Source organism: Prunus avium, chromosome 4 (genome assembly GCF_965620075.1).
Source record: "Prunus avium chromosome 4, drPruAviu1.hap1.1, whole genome shotgun sequence".
Taxonomy (NCBI): domain Eukaryota; kingdom Viridiplantae; phylum Streptophyta; class Magnoliopsida; order Rosales; family Rosaceae; genus Prunus; species Prunus avium.
In genome coordinates this window covers 32770067-32787929 of record NC_142287.1, presented here as the reverse complement: position 1 = coordinate 32787929, position 17863 = coordinate 32770067, and the positions used below count along the sequence as shown (strand labels likewise).

At 37.7% G+C, this 17863-nt stretch overlaps 2 protein-coding genes across 4 annotated transcripts; one reads left to right on the top strand and one right to left on the bottom strand.

Moving 5' to 3' along the window:
• The first annotated feature begins 167 nt into the window (after positions 1-167).
• LOC110774030 (Remorin family protein) lies at positions 168-3645 on the top strand. 3 transcript variants are annotated; one of them, XM_021978553.2, is made up of 7 exons: positions 168-424; positions 1122-1290; positions 1435-2121; positions 2295-2730; positions 2895-2976; positions 3069-3113; positions 3246-3387. In XM_021978553.2, exons 1-6 carry the CDS (start codon positions 395-397, stop codon positions 3069-3071), a joined length of 1407 nt encoding a protein of 468 aa, XP_021834245.1. In that variant the 5' UTR covers positions 168-394; the 3' UTR covers positions 3072-3113; positions 3246-3387. The 3 variants fall into 3 exon arrangements, with proteins under 3 accessions (XP_021834245.1, XP_021834244.1, XP_088108044.1); XM_021978552.2 differs by lacking the exon at positions 3069-3113 and having other exon boundaries at positions 170-424; positions 3246-3645; XM_088251918.1 differs by lacking the exons at positions 168-424; positions 3069-3113 and adding an exon at positions 543-700 and having other exon boundaries at positions 3246-3645.
• Positions 3646-6628: 2983 nt separating this feature from the next.
• ARF6 (auxin response factor 6) lies at positions 6629-13440 on the bottom strand. The gene is made up of 14 exons (XM_021978546.2): positions 12271-13440; positions 11571-11683; positions 11260-11358; positions 11128-11184; positions 10890-11045; positions 10642-10726; positions 10295-10385; positions 9858-10022; positions 9655-9777; positions 9427-9499; positions 9123-9270; positions 7864-8993; positions 7518-7708; positions 6629-7042 (listed from the first exon to the last, which is right to left on the bottom strand). Exons 1-14 carry the CDS (start codon positions 12311-12313, stop codon positions 6847-6849), a joined length of 2670 nt encoding a protein of 889 aa, XP_021834238.1. The 5' UTR covers positions 12314-13440; the 3' UTR covers positions 6629-6846.
• Between the last annotated feature and the right edge of the window lie 4423 nt (positions 13441-17863).

Below are 17863 nucleotides of genomic sequence, written 5' to 3'. Positions count from 1 at the left end.
GATTTTGCCACGTCATATGAGGCCCACCATACGTGGGTCCCAGTGATGACGTGCCAAGATCAGAAATAAGTACAGCACGGCTTGTGTTGCAGGGGAGCTCAACTAAACAAAAGATCATCCAAGTTAATAAGAAGGAACTGTGAAACTCGCCTGTCTTTGTCTGCCTACAAAAACAGTCAAAATACACACAGCGAGAGAGAGAGAGAGAGAGAGAGAGAGAGAGAAGACTGAGACTCATGTTTCCACCCATTTTAAAGGTCTCGCTTTCCTTCTTGTTACTCCTCTCAATATGATAATATTGTAGAGAAAAAAAGAAACTTCTTAGAGAGAGACAGACAGACAGACACAGAGGCAGAGAGAGAAACAGAGAGAGACAGAGTTAGGGAGAGATCTAATGGAGTACGAGAGGATACACAAAGTTCAGGTTAGTTGCTAACTTTTGTGCATGAAAGAAAAACAAAGACCCATGCTCCCCTTTTTTATTTCATGTTCTGTTTTCTCTTTGGTTATGGGGTGGTTGTTTTTTTTTTTTTTCCTGAATGATTTTTTTTTGGGTGTGGTGGTTGTTTCTAAAAATGGGGTGGTGGGGAAATGAGAAAATGCACACAAAAACCATGAATTTTGACTGGTTTCATCCTCCACTGTCCTTACTTAAATTTGGTTTCCCCTTTGCTTCTTCATTAAAATATTTAATTAGTAGGTAATTCTATTTCTATCATTTATTAATTAGATATTTTTGTTTTTGTTTTTCCTGTGTTTATTGTGTTCAGAGAGGTTTAACTTGACAGTATGAATCTAGCGGGAACAGAAAAGAACTTGACATTAAGAATTAGGGTGATTTGAAGAATAGATTGTGAAATGTTTATCAGACTTGATTATGGCCTTTATACTGTTTTCAGAGATTGTTGATTTTAGAAAGAAAAAGAAAAACTCAAAATCATGATACCATTTTGATGTTTGGTTCGAAATTGAGATGATTTAGAATGAATGAAGTGATATGATTAATAGAGTTTGCTTTATCAGTTGATTCTTTCACAAAGATTGTAACTTTTACCATCTATTTTTAGTAGTGGGCTGAAGGGTAATAATGTTTTCTGTCTCCTTTTTCTTTTCCTTTCCAGACTGGTATTATTTCCCCTAGTAAGCTGAGGATGAAGCTCATGGGGCCTCACCATCATAGAAAGAAGGATGGATCAAACAGTAACTCCTCAAGAACTTCTCCTTCCAAGCTTGATGATTCCGAGTTTTTCAAAAACAGCTTGTTAGACCCCATGAATGGAGACGAGGAAGGTCGGTCTCTCTTCTTATTTGTTTTGATAGTAATTAACTTTGTTTGCCATCAGAACCCTAGAGCATCTGTTGAATAGGTTTTATGTGCATTTCTCAGGCGTATGTTGTCTAAACTGTTTACTCATTAAGTGTTATGCTGTCCAGTTGCATCTTCCAGTTTAGAAGTTCTGTCTACAAATTTGTCTAGTGAACCGGCATTGGACCTGAGAGAAAGTGATCAAACTTCTTGCCAAATGAAGGAGTCATTGCCACGAGAAAATGGTGATGCCGTTCGTGTTAGATTGCAACAATGTACAAAGGGTGACAGTGGTAGTTCGAGTGCTATTCATCCCATGAGAGTAATGGAAGATGAAAATCTTGACTATGATAGTAATGCTAGTTCATCCAGTTTTGAATTTCATAAAGGGGAGAAGTCAGTACATAAGCACATTTCAAGAGCACTCTCAAGAACTATGCCGTCTAAGTGGAATGATGCTGAGAAATGGATAATGAATAAGCAAATTGTACAAGCTAATTTTCCTAGAAAGAGTGCTTTACAAAACCAAACAATTCGGTTGCCTGTGACAAATATGGTGAGGGTGGCTCCCGAGTCTGCTAATTATGATTATAAGCTAAATGGAAGAGTAGCAGACACAAAGCGGGTCGATTTCTGTCAGCCTGCATCACATATTGGATTCGATAAATTCTCTTTTGTTCCTTCTGTGCCTCAATCGAGTTCAGGTCAAGCTTGTGGGAATGCTTTGATTGATGCGTCCTCACAAAGTAAAGATTTAATGGAAGTGGGCCACAGGAATTTTCCCTGTTCGAAGAGTACTGTCGAAAATAATACAGGTTCACTTTCATTCGCTTTAATAACTTCACATTGTTACTTTGTTATTTGATATAAGATTTGTCTTTCTTTAGCAGAGTTACAGGGTGAAGGATTCATGGGAAATTTACAATAACATGTTCAATGTGCAAGCAGAGACACAGGAATTTAACCTTTTGTTTTTCTGTTTATGCAGGCACTGCTGCCATAAGATCAGTCTCAATGAGAGATATGGGAACAGAAATGACACCTATCCCAAGTCAAGAGCCTTCAAGGACTGCTACTCCTGAAGGGGCAACAACCCCGCTCCGCAGTCCAACTTCTTCAATCCCGTCAACTCCTCGAAGTGGTGCACCAGCTCCCACACCTACCACTGATGGGGAAGCACAACCACAAGTTGAAAACAACAAGAAACAATTGTCAGAAGAAGAATTAAAGCTCAAGACAAGGAGGGAGATTGTAGAACTAGGTGTTCAGCTTGGTAAGATGAACATTGCTGCATGGGCAAGTAAAGATGAGCAGGAGAAAAAATCTGCTGCCGAAAAAATTGATATGGCGAAACTTGAGCGGGTTGAATTTGAAAAACGTGCAGCTGCATGGGAGGAAGTTGAGAAATCTAGACATACTGCAAGGTTTCTTCTTTAACCCAATAACCCACATACTTTGAGAAATTCGATTGGATCACTTTTTCCTTTTCTTCCTAATAGAGAACTGTTTTGATTTTGTACTATAAGTATAAACCATGTACATATGTTCTACCATCCTAACATAACTAGAGAATGCTAATATTTCTCAGATATAAGCGTGATGAAATCAAAATCCAAGCATGGGAATCTCAGCAGAAGGCAAAACTAGAAGCAGAGATGCAGAGAATAGAGGTATTGCATCTTTACTCAGCACAATTGTTCTATCTTTAACTCTGGAACCTTTACCATTGTTCCTGTTTAATTGTGTAATGTAACTGGTGCAGTGAGCTCCACTTATTAATTCTTTATCCGGCGATTGGAACAGTCTTGTAAATTATTCTTGCTTGACCTCTCTGTTAATTGTGTTTCATACTTTCCAAAGATATGTTTTTATAATATGGAGGGTTGTGTAGATGGAAACTTTTATATGTCATAACTAATTTAAGAGGACCTCTTGTTAGGCCCAAGTTGAACAAATGAGATCACAAGCTCAATCCAAGATGGTAAAGAAGATAGCATTAGCTAGGCAAAGATCCGAAGAGAAACGAGCAGCAGCTGAAGCCAAGAAAAATCAAAACGCAGAAAAAACCGCGGCTCAAGCAGAATACATCCGCCAGACTGGACGAATGCCATCATCTCATTACATTTGTTGTGGTTGGTTGTCATAAACCAGAGAACATACAGAGCAGAAGACATTGCTTTTTCATGCAACGGAAGTGACCTCTTGTATGTGTTCGGGACACACCATGCTTCAAGGAGTGCTGTTGTGTATGCTAATCAAATTTGTATCTACAGAGCAACCACAGTGTGTTACTTGTTACATGAAGTGAATTTTTCAAAAGATGCATATATCTTCCATCATTGTTTGCACGCCTTCTAAGCTCTCTTCCCTACTTTCTGACAGAGATTTTTTTTTTGGGGGGGGGGGGGGGGGGGTGGTTTGTGTTGGGGAGAAGATAATAAATAGTATAAGTTGAGTGAATGACAATACTTGCAATGAAAATTTTAGCCTATAATTTGATATGTGGATTCGGTTAAATATGTTTTTTTCTTTAATACGAAGAGAAAGAGGAGACAAAGGAGAAACAGGAGAGTGATCAAAGAGTTGAGAGAGAGAAACCAACATGAAGTTAAGCCCGTTTGATAATTATTTCAATTTCAATTTTTTGTGCTAGAGTATAGAGGAAAATAAGAGTGAGAATGGGAGTGAGGATGAGAGGGGAAGAGGGGAGGGAGGAGGAACAAAAGTGAAAATAATTTCAAATGAATTTCAGTTTTTAGTTTTTGTTTTCAATTTGTCACTCCTTCATCCTTCCTCTCATCCCTCCCCTTTCATCTTCTCTCTCAATCTCATCTTCACTCTCATTCTCACTTCCATTCTTCTTCTTTTTCCTCTATACTCTTAACACAAAAAATAAAAACTAAAATTGAAATGGTTATCAATATCAACAGTGCCCTAAATTTATCATCACCATTTCTGGGAATGATTGTTTTTGTCACTAGATTGGCTAGTGTGTTTGTAGCTTTGAATTCTTCAAGGTTAGTTTAGCTCATGTTCAGCCCACCACCATCAGATTGGGTTAGTCTCTGGACATAAAGAGCATTGAAAGGCAGCCCAAAAATAAAAAAAGTATTCTTGATCTTGCAAGTCCTAAGCCCTTTGGTGCCCATTTCCACTTGAAATTCATTCATGCACATCTCTTTCTTTTTTCTCACACTGTTTCTTCTGATTCTTGTTAATCCGACTTTATATGCAATAATTATTCCCACCTCATATGACATAGGGTTTACCTTTGTGTAATATTTAATTAAACTCCACATGCTTGTGCACACCCCTAGTGTTGGAGCTCTTTTTAAATTGGGTACCTTAACTTGAAAGACCTCTTTTTATATTTGTCACCCCCAATGGCCCAGGCCAGGCCACATAACCTAGACACCTCTAGGCATGCTGCAAACATGCCAAACATCCAGTAAGCATTCACTTTTTGAAACATGTTTTCAACTAAATTTAAGAATACTTCCCTGCATAAACTGTGGGTCTACAAAACCCACCTACATTATTGATTTTGAATCGGAAATTACAAATTTGGTATTAACGGCAGAAACTTACTTTTTGTGAGTTCTGTTTATGTTTGCAGGAGCAAAAATTGGCTTTCAGTTCATACCACCATGTGGACCAAGGGATGCCCAATTCCATGAGAGGATAATCCCTACAAATTATAAAAGGGAAATTTTGTTTCACAGTAACACGTTGGCGCGTACTTTACGCAGTGTTATGAATTAAGATATGAACCCTAACCAAGTATATTGTTTTAATAATTGTATATATTATGTCATTTGGGTAGACTTGTATTGTAACATCATATCGACATACTATCATGTGGTGTTTCCGTCACACAATAATGTATCCATAATCATGAATTAGGCACCAATAACAAACAGTCTCCCTGTGATCATGAAACTATCAGGATCATGCCTCTATGAAAACTTGGCATTACCATAATATTAGAAGAGATAAAAAAAAACTCCTATAAAAGATATTCAAATCATAGTGCATAGAAGTATTGGTATTAATTTCTTCCTCCACAAGTTGGACTGAGGTTCAATTCAGGTCGACACAAGAAAAGTGGAGCTCATCTTGTCTGTGTTGAAGAAGATGGGGACTTTGATTTGGTCATACTGTGGATGACAGAGCATGGGGTCATGTAAAAAGAGTAGTCATACAAATTATTACAATGTCAGATCAAGAAAAAAGTCCCTGCCCCATAATATAAAGTGAGTTTGAATTGTAGGGGCTTGTCTACATTGCCAACCAACCTACCTTTTATTGGTCCTCTCCCATTATTGTTGATGGTGTGCCCTACCTTTGTCACCATTCCATCCCTCAAGAAATCCCGTCTCTGCACACTACACACAGACAACCCCACAACATGCATCAAAAAGCCCAAACCTTTCATATCTATTTTACCTTTACACAGTGACCACTGACCATCCAGTCCAGTCCCGCACTGAAAAAAAGAGAGTGCTCAACTATGACTTTGCCTCTCTTTTTCGAGAAACACTTGCGTAGAACGGAAATAGCACTGTTTTGTTATTTTCGGTCAATCACGATATATCACGCATGACAATTTTTGACCTGACATCATAATTGACTGGGCATAGCTTTTCACGCAAGTTATTCTGCTCTTCCTCACCCAACGTGATTAAAGAATTGGAAATGATACTCCATCCCAATTTGTAAGATTTGAGAAAGCAAAGAGTTTGCAAGGGACTTTTAACTCAAGTAAGAACAATGTGCATAAAAATAAAAAAAATTTAGAAAAACAACACTCTAGGACAACATGCAATACCGACATCACATGGGTCCTCAAATAATTGTGGAGAAAAAGAAAACATTACGAAAAGTAGTCATGATATTCGATTTTTGAATGCACATGTGGATGGATCATGTGTAGATACGAACATGAGGAAGAAGTTACAACAAAATGAAGCAAACTTAAACATGCAGACATGGTACTTTTCACGGCTCACATACAATCAGAGAGGGACATTCAAAGAAAAAAAAAAGGAAAAAAAGATGAGTAATTGAAAGCAAACGTGGGGCTTCATACGTTTGTCTTCCACATAACTTTCGAACCCAACAAGGCTGTCAAATTAATGGAAGCAAAGAGAGTTGCTTTCCACGCCTAGCTGGTAATATAGACCCTCACATGGCATTTAAGTCTTAGAAGTACTGTCAGAATCAAGAAAGGGTCAAAGTAAACTATAACATTTTCCAGTACTTCACGTCTCAAAATTATGTAGACTTTATCTGAAACATACTGCAATATGCTTGTTAAGGCTATTTTCGCAAACATTAATAACCTGATACATATATGTATTGTAGTATTTCGACAGAAGGAAATAACAAAAAATATATATGTATCACTTAATTACAGTATTAGCTTATATATAAACTAAGGTTTTGAGCTAAGTATTAGGCATCCCTTCCCACTCTAAAAAGGGTTGGAGGAGATGCAAATATTACATAAGAGAGAACGGTATATTAACCGGTTAAGAAGTTCAATACTCGAGTGACCCCACGGATGTTATCCCACTCAAATTTCTTGAGTCCTGCCGGCTTCCATAGTCGTCACAGCTATTGTTTGAGAGCCTCTGAGTTGGGACTGACTTTAGAAGGTCTAGGCCTCGTTTTCCCATTTGCTGCACTTCATGTGGTGAGAGTATTTTGATACACCACACACTATTTACAAACTCCCTGGTATCAGCATAAAAACAATGAATCAAGAGACAGCTAATAACCGAATTAAATTGCAAATTCCAAAATAAAGACAAACAATTTGGGTTTTTTATGATGTGCCAGAAAGTTTCACTGTCAAGTGGTCAATGTTTCAATCGAGCCTAAGTAGATGCAAGTCATTGGCTACACAGTCCTAGATAACGTGAAAGCTAACTGTGGTCTTGTGGGGAGTGTCGTATTTGCAAATGCCAAGCAACACGGAAATAAGTCTTTCTTTCTTAGCAGAATAATAAAACAAAGACAAATACTAAAAAGTTTTCTCTACAACCCTTAGTCTTAACTCTTCACAACTTATAGCAATACAAACTCTTGTATTAAGTCTTTCAAAGTTCAGACTAGATCACCAATTTTAAGACAAGCATCCTACAATTCATAGCTAGGAGAATATGCCCAAGTTTTCAACCAAAAAATAGTAATAGAAGTGGGAACTCACGGCCAGGGGTCATCCCCGAGGAGAAGAACATCATTCTCCCGGTCAACAAATACAAGCTGCCAGCCTGATCTCACAGGGTCCTCCAACTCGCCTTCAAGGCCAAACATATGAGCAAGCTCACCGCGCAGCTCATGGTAGCTGCTGAACTTGGTAATATCCAGTGACCTCCCGAAAGACCCTGACTTGTAAACCTGCAAATAATTATGGAGTTTGTTTAAAGGACGATAATGAAGACAGACTGCTTAAGGCCACTATCAGATCACTTATAATTGAAAAACTCCTCACAAAACTAAATAAACCAAAAGATATCAAAGAGACAAAACTTAAAAAGACCACTGCAACTTACCTTAACAAAATTATTGTTCAGTGGGTTTCCATGGCCCACATTTTCTGGAGACTGCAGGAAACCTGATTCATCAATGCAACTGGAAGGCGTAACTGCTGGATTAAGTGAAAAATCAGTGCCTGTAGTACTCAAGTAATTTGGAGGAAAATGCATGGTTGTAGAGTCACTATCGCTGCCAACTCCTCTAAGGTTTGACATCCCATTCTGCATTAGAAGAGATGAGGACTCTATATTGACACCAAATAAAAGATGGCTTTGAGGATCAGTGCTCCCTTCTTGGTCTATTGAGCACTCTCTCCCAGGAAACGGCGGCAACGAAATAGAATTCTGAGATATAGTAGTCTGGGGAGGTCCCAACTGTTCCACATGGGGCAGAACACATTGAGAAACTCCAGAAGAAAGAAGAGGTTCAATTGCAGCCCGCTTAGATGGCCATGCGCCAGATGATATTAATTGATTGGTTCTAGGCAGGTTGAGAAGGTGGGATGGTTCATCCTGTGGAAATGAACCCATGAGACTGTGCAAGGGAGATAAAATGGTGCTGGTTGCAGGGTTCCCATTAGAATCAGAAAAACTCTGTTGCTGGCATAGTGAGGTGGCGACTTGCAAAGACGGTGACTGGGATTGAGAGGCAGAAGAAAACTGAGTCATGGCAGAGACAGCACTTGGAATCTGCTGATGATCAACTAGCTGCTGTTGGTTACTGAAAGAATTCTGATGCTGCAGTTGCTGCTGAAGAAGGTGTGACTGAGTTTGAGTCTGGGGCTGTGACTGACGATGGTTTTCCTGAACACTTTGGAGAAAGGCTTGTTGAGATTGAGATTCTTGCACCATATGGGGATGCATCAAGGCAGTAGACCTGCTAGGTAGGTTTTGGGTTTGCTGGAACTGCAGAAGGGATGTAGGAAGCGGTCTGGAAGGATCCACTGCCCTCATCTCTTGAAGTGCAGCAGCAGCCATAGCTTGGTACATGTCTGTTTGCAAGCCAATCATGGAGGCATCAAGCCTTGGCTGCATATATGGTGTGACCCCAATGCCAGGAAAGTTCAGAGATTGGATTCCGCGGTCCCCATTATCTCCTCGAAGCCACATAAGTTGAGAATTCATGCCAAGATCATCATCCCTGATACCTGAGAGAACAAAGGAGGCAAGTAGAGAGGAAAATACATTATTAAAAGATTTTCGTAGTGCCTCAATGCAAGTAGGTATAAACTAGAGGAGCTGAAACTAGCCCTAGATGTAGCAGCAAATGAGCATACCATGGAAAGAGGGTAGTCCAGGAGGCCATGGTCGCTTAAGCCTAAGGGGGAACGGAGATGGATACATGGGGAATGTTGTTAATGGCTCAATCTCCCACAGTGAAACTCTTGGCTGCCTCTCCCCAGCCGTGGATTCATCCCAACCCACCTGAATTGAGTGAAAAAAATCATAAATTTCCAGCAAAGTTATAAAAGATATTAGGTAATATCCTGAAAAGAACTACATCTATCAAACTAAATAGTCACTTTACAGTTAATCTATCTAGCAAAGTTATACATAGATATGAAATTAATCTCAACAAACCTTGACTGAGCGCCAATGTGAATTAGGCCACCGAGGATCTAGGTCACTTATGCCAGTTATTGTTCCCATGTAGCTGATAACATAGAATCATCAGCTATCAATAAATAACATTTATAACTTCTACAATGAAATTCATATCAAGGATGACAGCAGTCTTTAATATATTGAAATCCCATCTTGTTATTTTGAATTATTCTATTTATATAGATTATATAGATAATTCCCTACCGGCGGACACTTGATTCTTCTGTTTCGAACAACATTCGAAAACGCATCCCAACAGAAATGCAAGTATGATAGACTGCTTTGATGTACTTGGTCAGGGGAATAACGAACTCTGATGGGCTAGCCCTACATGAAAGGTGCTGTAAATATTAAGGGAAGCAATGAACCCAAAAGATTTGATATCATCAGTCTGCACAGACTCATACCTTGGATTATAAAATATGGTGAAACGACTATTTGTTGCAGCTGCATGAGCTGCGGCAGCAAGAAGTCCCAAGTGCATGCTGTCACTTGATAAAACTGATGAAGGCATCACAGTTTGTGGTCGGTTAGCTCTCCGGATACCAAGGAGTAGTTGATTCTTTTCATTCCTGAAGCAGGCAAAAAACAAGTACAATGAGCATGGCAAAACATCACATAACTTAAGGTGAATCATATGCTCAGCTAAATATGACAAGCCAAGATAAAAAGTTAAGGTTTTTCATGTCATAGAAATACCATCCATTGCAGCAAGATAGTTTGAGTAGAGGGAGAAACACAGAGAAGAAAAAATCTAATAACTCAAAAATGCCTAGACAAAAGCAGAACACTGGATCGTGCCAGCCGAGAAAGATATACAGCAGAGAATAAGTGAACAGCCTACCAGATGAAAAGAACTGAATCTCCAGCAACAAGTCTTTTAGCACTCACAAACACACTCCACCCTGTTGTAAGGAGGTGCCTTTTGGGCTGGCCTGAAATATAAAAAAGTCAACAACCGTTCCAATATGCATATTATAGAATGAAAGCCCTGTCAACATGGTAGTTCCATTATTCAAGTTGGAAAACCAGCAGAATGGCTGGAGAGCATCAACAAATGTTTAATGAGGTGTAAACTCATACTCATCTCAAATCAAACTTGATTCTCACTGTCTACTTCACTCATTCAAGATTTTGAAGGGAAATTGAAAACTTTCTTCATTTTTAATGAAAAATACTTAGAATACTCACCACGAAAAATGTGTCTAAACTTCCATTCATTATCATGAAGATCCCTCGCAATTAACTCTTGCGCTGGCGGTTGTTGGGCGAAATCCTGCATGTCAAAGTTCATGAACTCAGAAACAAAAAGGAGATAATAAAACCAGGGAAAATTCTATAATGTGTAGACAGGAACCAAGTGCCAGAACTATTGCACAAACTACAGCAATTAGCTTAAAATTGATGGCCATAATCCACGTAGTAATTAGAGAATTTACCAAAGGAGGAAAAACTTTTTCAGCTGCCCGACGAGGAACAGAGAAACCACCATGGGTACTTGTGTCACTGGCTGTCAAGGTTTTACAAAAATAATTTGTTGGCTGTTTGTTTGGGTTGCCCAACCCTGCTGGGAGGTACCCATCCTTTTGCTCTTGCTGCAGAGATGAAGGTTATTTACAATGAGAGCAATCAACAAGACCAATAACTCCAAAAGCCAGTTAAGGCAAAGTGGCATACCAGACTTAGCGGTTGCAAGGTCATCTGTGCATATACTTCATCAGTTTCAACATCGGCCTGAAGTTAACAATATTTAACCTTTAGAAACCTGCATATAGGAATTTTCAAAACCAAATTATAAGCAAGCCTTACATGCATTGTCACATTGTGGAGTTGACAGATAAGTTGTGGAGGTAAGCTTGGGTAGTTGGGGATATGGGCATCCACTTCCTTGTTGGTTGATGCAGCAACCTACATTATGAAGCACTTCAGTTTGCATAGGAGGAAAAAGAACAAAAAAATATATTACATTTACAGAAGACTGATCTCACAAAATATGACATTTGTTGCCAAAAAATTGGACAAACAAATTCATCCTTTCGCTAAGGTAAATTGGCGATATGTAAATAAATCTGCTTCAACCTGTTATTGCAAAGCAGAACAGACGAAATTATTACACAAACCTGTTCACTGTGACCTTGGGGAAAATAAACTACACGGCTCCCAACAGCCGGTAAAGAAACAAGAGGACCCGCACAAGCATGCCAAAGTTCAGAATTCAAAACTCTCTTCTCCCCTGCAAAATTCAATTCAGCAATATAAATACCCATAAAGAACAAGACTTGGTTTCAGAATATGATTATAAAGCCACCAAAATAGAGAATCTAAAGAATGTTTAAATGGCATTCAAGGGCCTCACCAAGAGGGAAATAAATTTTTCATCAGTACGACCTTCTGGAACTCATGGTAAACGACCAAATTTCACACTAATTTTTTAAGTTTATGATGATTGTGACATGATATAAATTAAACCCCAAGCATAAGAAAAAGACAGAAACTGATAAAGTAATCCAAATTAAGCCACTGCCAGCTGAGAAAATGGAGGAAAGAGAAGATACGGAACAGTATATATTAAGCTTGATGAAATTTTGGTCTCCAGGAGCAAAGGAGAAGTAGAAGAGAGAGAGGGGGAGAGAGAGAGAGAGAGAGAGAGAGAGAGATGATAGCTTAACACAACTAACTGGAATTATCTGGCTAATTTGGGTTATCAACATCCCAAATCCTAATTCATACAACATATTAACCATATAACTCATTTTAACATCCTGACAAAAGAGAAGAAAAATACACACAGAAGAATTCTGCAAGCAACATTCAACATACCTTCCTGGGATTGAGGACTAAAACCAGCAGATGAGAGCCTCATCTATGCAGAGATTCAAAAACGTCGAAAGCCTCAAATTTGAGCGCACAAATAACGATTCAAGCCCACTCTCAATCACAATAATTTAACACCAAAATTCACCCAAAGTGCTGGACAGTCGTTTTCTTCAGCTCCCTTCTTTTTACTGCACAAAATCATATCTTCACCAGCCAAAATCCCTTCAAACCCCCAAAAGAAACAAACTTCATGCACAAATTTGTCAGGAAACTACTAAAGCATGAAGCTTCATATTCATGCAAAGATAACCATAAGAACCCTCAATACCCCCACTTCTGTAACTTCAACCGAAACCGGTTTCACTACAAAACACAATCAATTTCAGCCTCATTCGCACTTGGTCAACCTCAACCACACCCCCCAAAATGTCCAATCTTTAATTAAAGTCTTCATGCCACAATCTTTTAACAAACCAACCTCAACATTTGAGACTCACTTACTCCCACCTCTAGCACAAAGCTTCATAGTCAAAGCTTTACACTCCCTAGATAGCTCAATCTCAAAAACCAAGCATTTACAGCAACAACCCAACAAAAACCACGAGCCTAAAGACCCAATAGTGCTAACAGAAGCACCAGATCTCAGCCTCAGAACACCAAAGCTTGTGCCACCAATGAAAACCAGAAAGGACCAGATCTCAGACCATAAGGAACCCAAAAGAAAGTAAGACACAAGCACACAGCCTATGCATTATTCTGAGAGCAAATTGAAAGCTACGTGATGATCACTCTGCATAAACAGCCTACCAGATAACAGAAACAGATACTCTTCAAGAAAGAATATATGCATATAATAGAATCCGAAAGTTGGGTTTGGTTTCCAGTTTTCCAGTAATGGATGGAAACACAAGGTTTCTCGGTCTGGTATGCGGTGGTGGTGATTGTTCTAGTACACTACTAGTGCTTGCTGGCTTTGCCACTATTGCTTTACCTCTCTCTCTTTTCTCTCTCAGCTCTGCCCCAATCAATCAAAGCACAACCGCCATTATTTTTGGCTGTCTTTTTTATACCATGGGAACAAGTAATTAAAGAAAGACTTTAGAGACAGTATGAGAGAGAAAGTGTCAGATTTTTTGAGAGAGAAGGTTTTGCAAATTTTTCTTTGTTCCTTTTGATTGATGGTGGGTTACCCTTTCTTTTATTTTTATTTTTCCCAGCTAGCGGTGATTTATGCAATGAAATAAAAATGGGCACGATGGTGATGGTTTTTGCAGAAATACCCTTGAAAAGCAGAGAGAGTGGAAAATGTTGAAGCATGGAGAAAACAGTTTGAAATTGTTTTAACTTGCATGGATTGATTAGATAGCACTATACACTTAAAGTATGGTGATAGGCTCATAGCTGATAGCTGTGGCTTTTCAACTTGCAAGTTGGTCGAGATGGGCCAACACGGATTCCATCTTCACATTATATTTTTAAGTGCTTAATTTAATTTGTGCCCATATTATGTCTACGACCAAACTTCGACTTTGGCTGCAAAGTGAATGCAATAACAAAAAATTGCAATTATAGGCCTAGCCCTAGTATGTGAAAGTCCATGCATTTCATGACATCTTACTCTTCGATAAAAAAAAAATTATTCCTGTTGGAAAACAGTGAATATGGCATCTACCGCCATTATAGAGTGCGACATTAAGCGACGACAACGTAAATAGATAGATCTTATTATGTATTGTACTTGTATAGACGATCTTATTAAGCGACGACGACGTAAATAGATAGATCTTATTATGTATTGTACTTGTATAGACGATCTTATTATGTATTGTGCTTTTATTCGCCTTACATATAATGTGATTATGAAAAATTCCTAAAGGCTTTTAGGAAATATACGAGAGATGTTTAGTAAGAAAATCATAACAATGGGAGATTACGTCTCGAACTATAGTGGACCAAGTGGAGTGGGCAGGTATCTATGATCGTTTGTGACTCTCTTTAAAATAAGGTCTACAAGGCTAGAGGAGATGTTGGTTTAGAATTTACAAGAAGGGAATGTTTGGCGCTTCCTCATTCATGGTCTTCGTCTTTGACTTTAATCTCACTCCCATTCTAATTCTATGGGCTCGGCTATAAGACAAAAAATGTTAATTAAAAAAGAGAAAAAAATTACACGAAAGCACTGAAAAGATAAATAAGAGAACATAAGATCGTTTTCTACTAAACTATAGACCTCGTTGGCAAATCCCTTCTTTTAACGTGGTTGATAATAAGTTTTAATATGATCATATTATACACAAGTGTTACGTCGAAAGTCAAACGAATGAGCGTTTATAGCTTTGACATACGGGAGCTAAACTCTATTTATTTATTTTGGTGGAATCAAAGACTAAACTCTTTAAGCCTTAAATCATATGGGTGCAAAGTGTAGTTCATCCTTAAATTAATTTTTGTTATAATTTCTGAACAACAAAAAGGGTATTTTAAAAAAAAGGTAATTATTAAAGAGCATGCATGCATGACTCACGTGCCTTGGTTCAGCTTCGTAATTCCGATCCATTTTGGGGGTGTTTAACGGAATCTGATGATCGTACGGATAACTGAGGGAATCGCGTACATAAACAGAAGGGAAAAGGACGAATCCTAACCTTTCACTGGGCAGAAAATGGGTCCAGTGGGATTATGATGAGACGTGACGGAAAAACTATTGCGTTTCCTATTGGTCACTGTCATCCGTACCGTGAACTCTACCACAGACAATAACTTACCCCACACGTTATTACATTATTACTACTACAGCTACAGGAGACGTTAGTGGCAAAATTGTAAAATCGATCTTCGCTATGAAATGGTTGTCACAGAATAGGATAAATCTATCATTGCCTTGTCTTCCTTTCGTTTTTATTTCTTTTATTTTTGGTCGACATTGTCTTCCTTTTCATCTCCAAATTTATAATTTCAGATTTCAAAGGATAAACCCATTAAATACTACTAAATAAATAAATAAATAAAATTTCTTAATTAATTAAAATGCGTAACTCGTTCTTTTTTAAATTCGTACACTCCTTATGTGAGTGCATACAAATTATAAAATATTCAATTTAAAGTGCATATGACTCAAAAAAACAATGTCAAAATATTAGCCTTATGAAGGCCTTTATAAATTTATCATCATATTGTATACATTTTATATGCGCGTGTAAGATCTTTGGATCTTTCTAGTTAGAGCTTATGATTTGGCATTTTAACTCGAGACTCGATAAAAATTCAGCTAACATTCGACTCGATCCAGTCACTCCAGTGAGGACTCATATTCGATAATTTAGAGCGTGACCTACCTCTCTACTCTCTAGTGAGGACTCATATTCGATAAAAAGAGGATGAAACTCCTGCATCTATAGAACACTTTAGACTTGCTTGCTTGTATTTGTTATATTATGCCAAAACATATACATCGGATATTAACCTATGAGTCCGGCACACCAGTTTGACCCGACCCGAATCCACTGACCCCACATCCCATGTATTAAGGATATATCAATATCATGGTATTTCACACGGCAATAATACCTGTAAAATAGGAATTTTTTTTTCCCTAGTGTTAATTTGATGACTCCATTTGTCAAAAGAAAAGTCAATACGTAAAAAGAATGATATCAATTTGAACAGAAAGTTCCACTAACAAAAAAAATTGAACAGAAACTGGCCACATCATAAATCACTAAAAACAAACGATATTGGAGATGAAGAATTAAATACGAAACTTCGAATACATAAATAACTGTTATTAACCATTTGAATTACAAAATAAGTGATGTTTTGCTGTACATAGGATACGTTAAAACATCGCCTTCAAAAAACTACAGATTCTTTAGTATACATGTGAGCATTTGTAGCTTCATGGAAGGATAAGATGTGCCCTTTAAATCTTTCATTTTCACTTACAACTCAAGCCACCATTGTTCTAATTTTGGCAAAGAAACCAAAGCCAAGGCCATCTATATATGCAGATTTTGGCAGAAGAGGGAGACCTTTGTGTTCAAGGAACATGGCATGTCTTCTTTCTCTTGTATGATTTGAAAGGATGTTGGTTTTATTCACGCATTCAAACTCATTGTTCCATGTAAATTTCCAATTGCATGCATAAAACGTGATTTTATTTCTGGAAAAAAAATCTGAATCTGAAATTAAAACCTTTCATCTCTTCTCTTGAGAAATATATAATAAAAAAATAGAAATAGGTTTTCATATAGCGTCAGAAAGTCGGCACCTCAGATTTTCAATTAAATTCCCATCATTTTCAGTTTGGCATATAAACAGGTCCATTATATATCTAATCCGATTTCATCTGGAAAAAGTACAAAACTTGAGAGGGAGAGTGTACGAGCTTTGGATGCATGCAATGGGCCATGCATATCTATATATACATATACTTCCAGGAGATTAGGAGCCAGCCAAGAAGCAGCTAGCAAAAGTTTAACCCTTGACACACAACCGACACCTTTGAAAAACAAAACAATATCAAACGGTGTTCAATTAATGCGTTACTGCAGCTTGAAATATCTGAGAGAATGTCAAAATCTATATACATGTTCATCTTCCACCCAACATAACGCAAATTTGACCATTCGCCATTAAGTTAGTCTCTCATGATAAGTATACATACCTAAACTGCTCCACTTGCCCCATGTGAGAGTGAGAGCTAACTACAAAAATATTTCAAATGAATGGTACATCTATTGGTTTTGTTTTTCGAGAGGCGAATTAGGCGCTCATAGACTAGTTCGTTTTGCCTTGTCTTTACCTGATGCATTTATGTGGTATTGGAGGATTCTCGCGATATCATTCACTTTAATTTCATTATACAAAATATATATATATATATAGTTTCATTATTATTTGTGATTAGAAGCGGGAAATTATTATAATAAAAAATCACAAAAGGGTGGCATTTTGCTTAAAAGAGATGGTACTGCCGAGTAGCTGTAAATGCAAAAGGTTTAGACCAAATCACACTAACATAACATATATACTCTTTCAAAATGATATGGATTTGAATTGTAGCTGAAGTGGAGAATAATCCCGTCCCTGTCAAGTTGTAATCATATTCCTAATCAAATCATGTTTAGCTTTTGATATCCAATGAAGCACGCAATTTAATAAAGAAAACCAAGGTGCCCAAGTTTTTCTTTTTGTTTCATCCTCTCAAATTATGAGCAAAAAGAAAATTAAGCAACTTTTTCCTTTGCGGAGAGAGTTTGTTCTTGAAAATTTTCTAATTTCATCCGAATATTCAAAAAGTATATGTTCCCTATATATGTCCAATGAAGCCCAAGATGTGACAAATATAAAATATGATTTATTTATAAATAAATAAACTAATTCACCTTTATTTCACAAGATTATTACATGCATAAACTCTCGGATTATACCTACATAGGTGCAAAATCATTTTTGTTATTTTGTAACAAAAGCGAATAATTTGGGAGTGATTTTGGGAGGATCATAATCATTTATTGGGAGAACTACCTACCCCGTGCTTCTCTATATAATCACTTTAAGGGCCTGTTTGGGAGTACTTCTACAATGACTAAAAGTG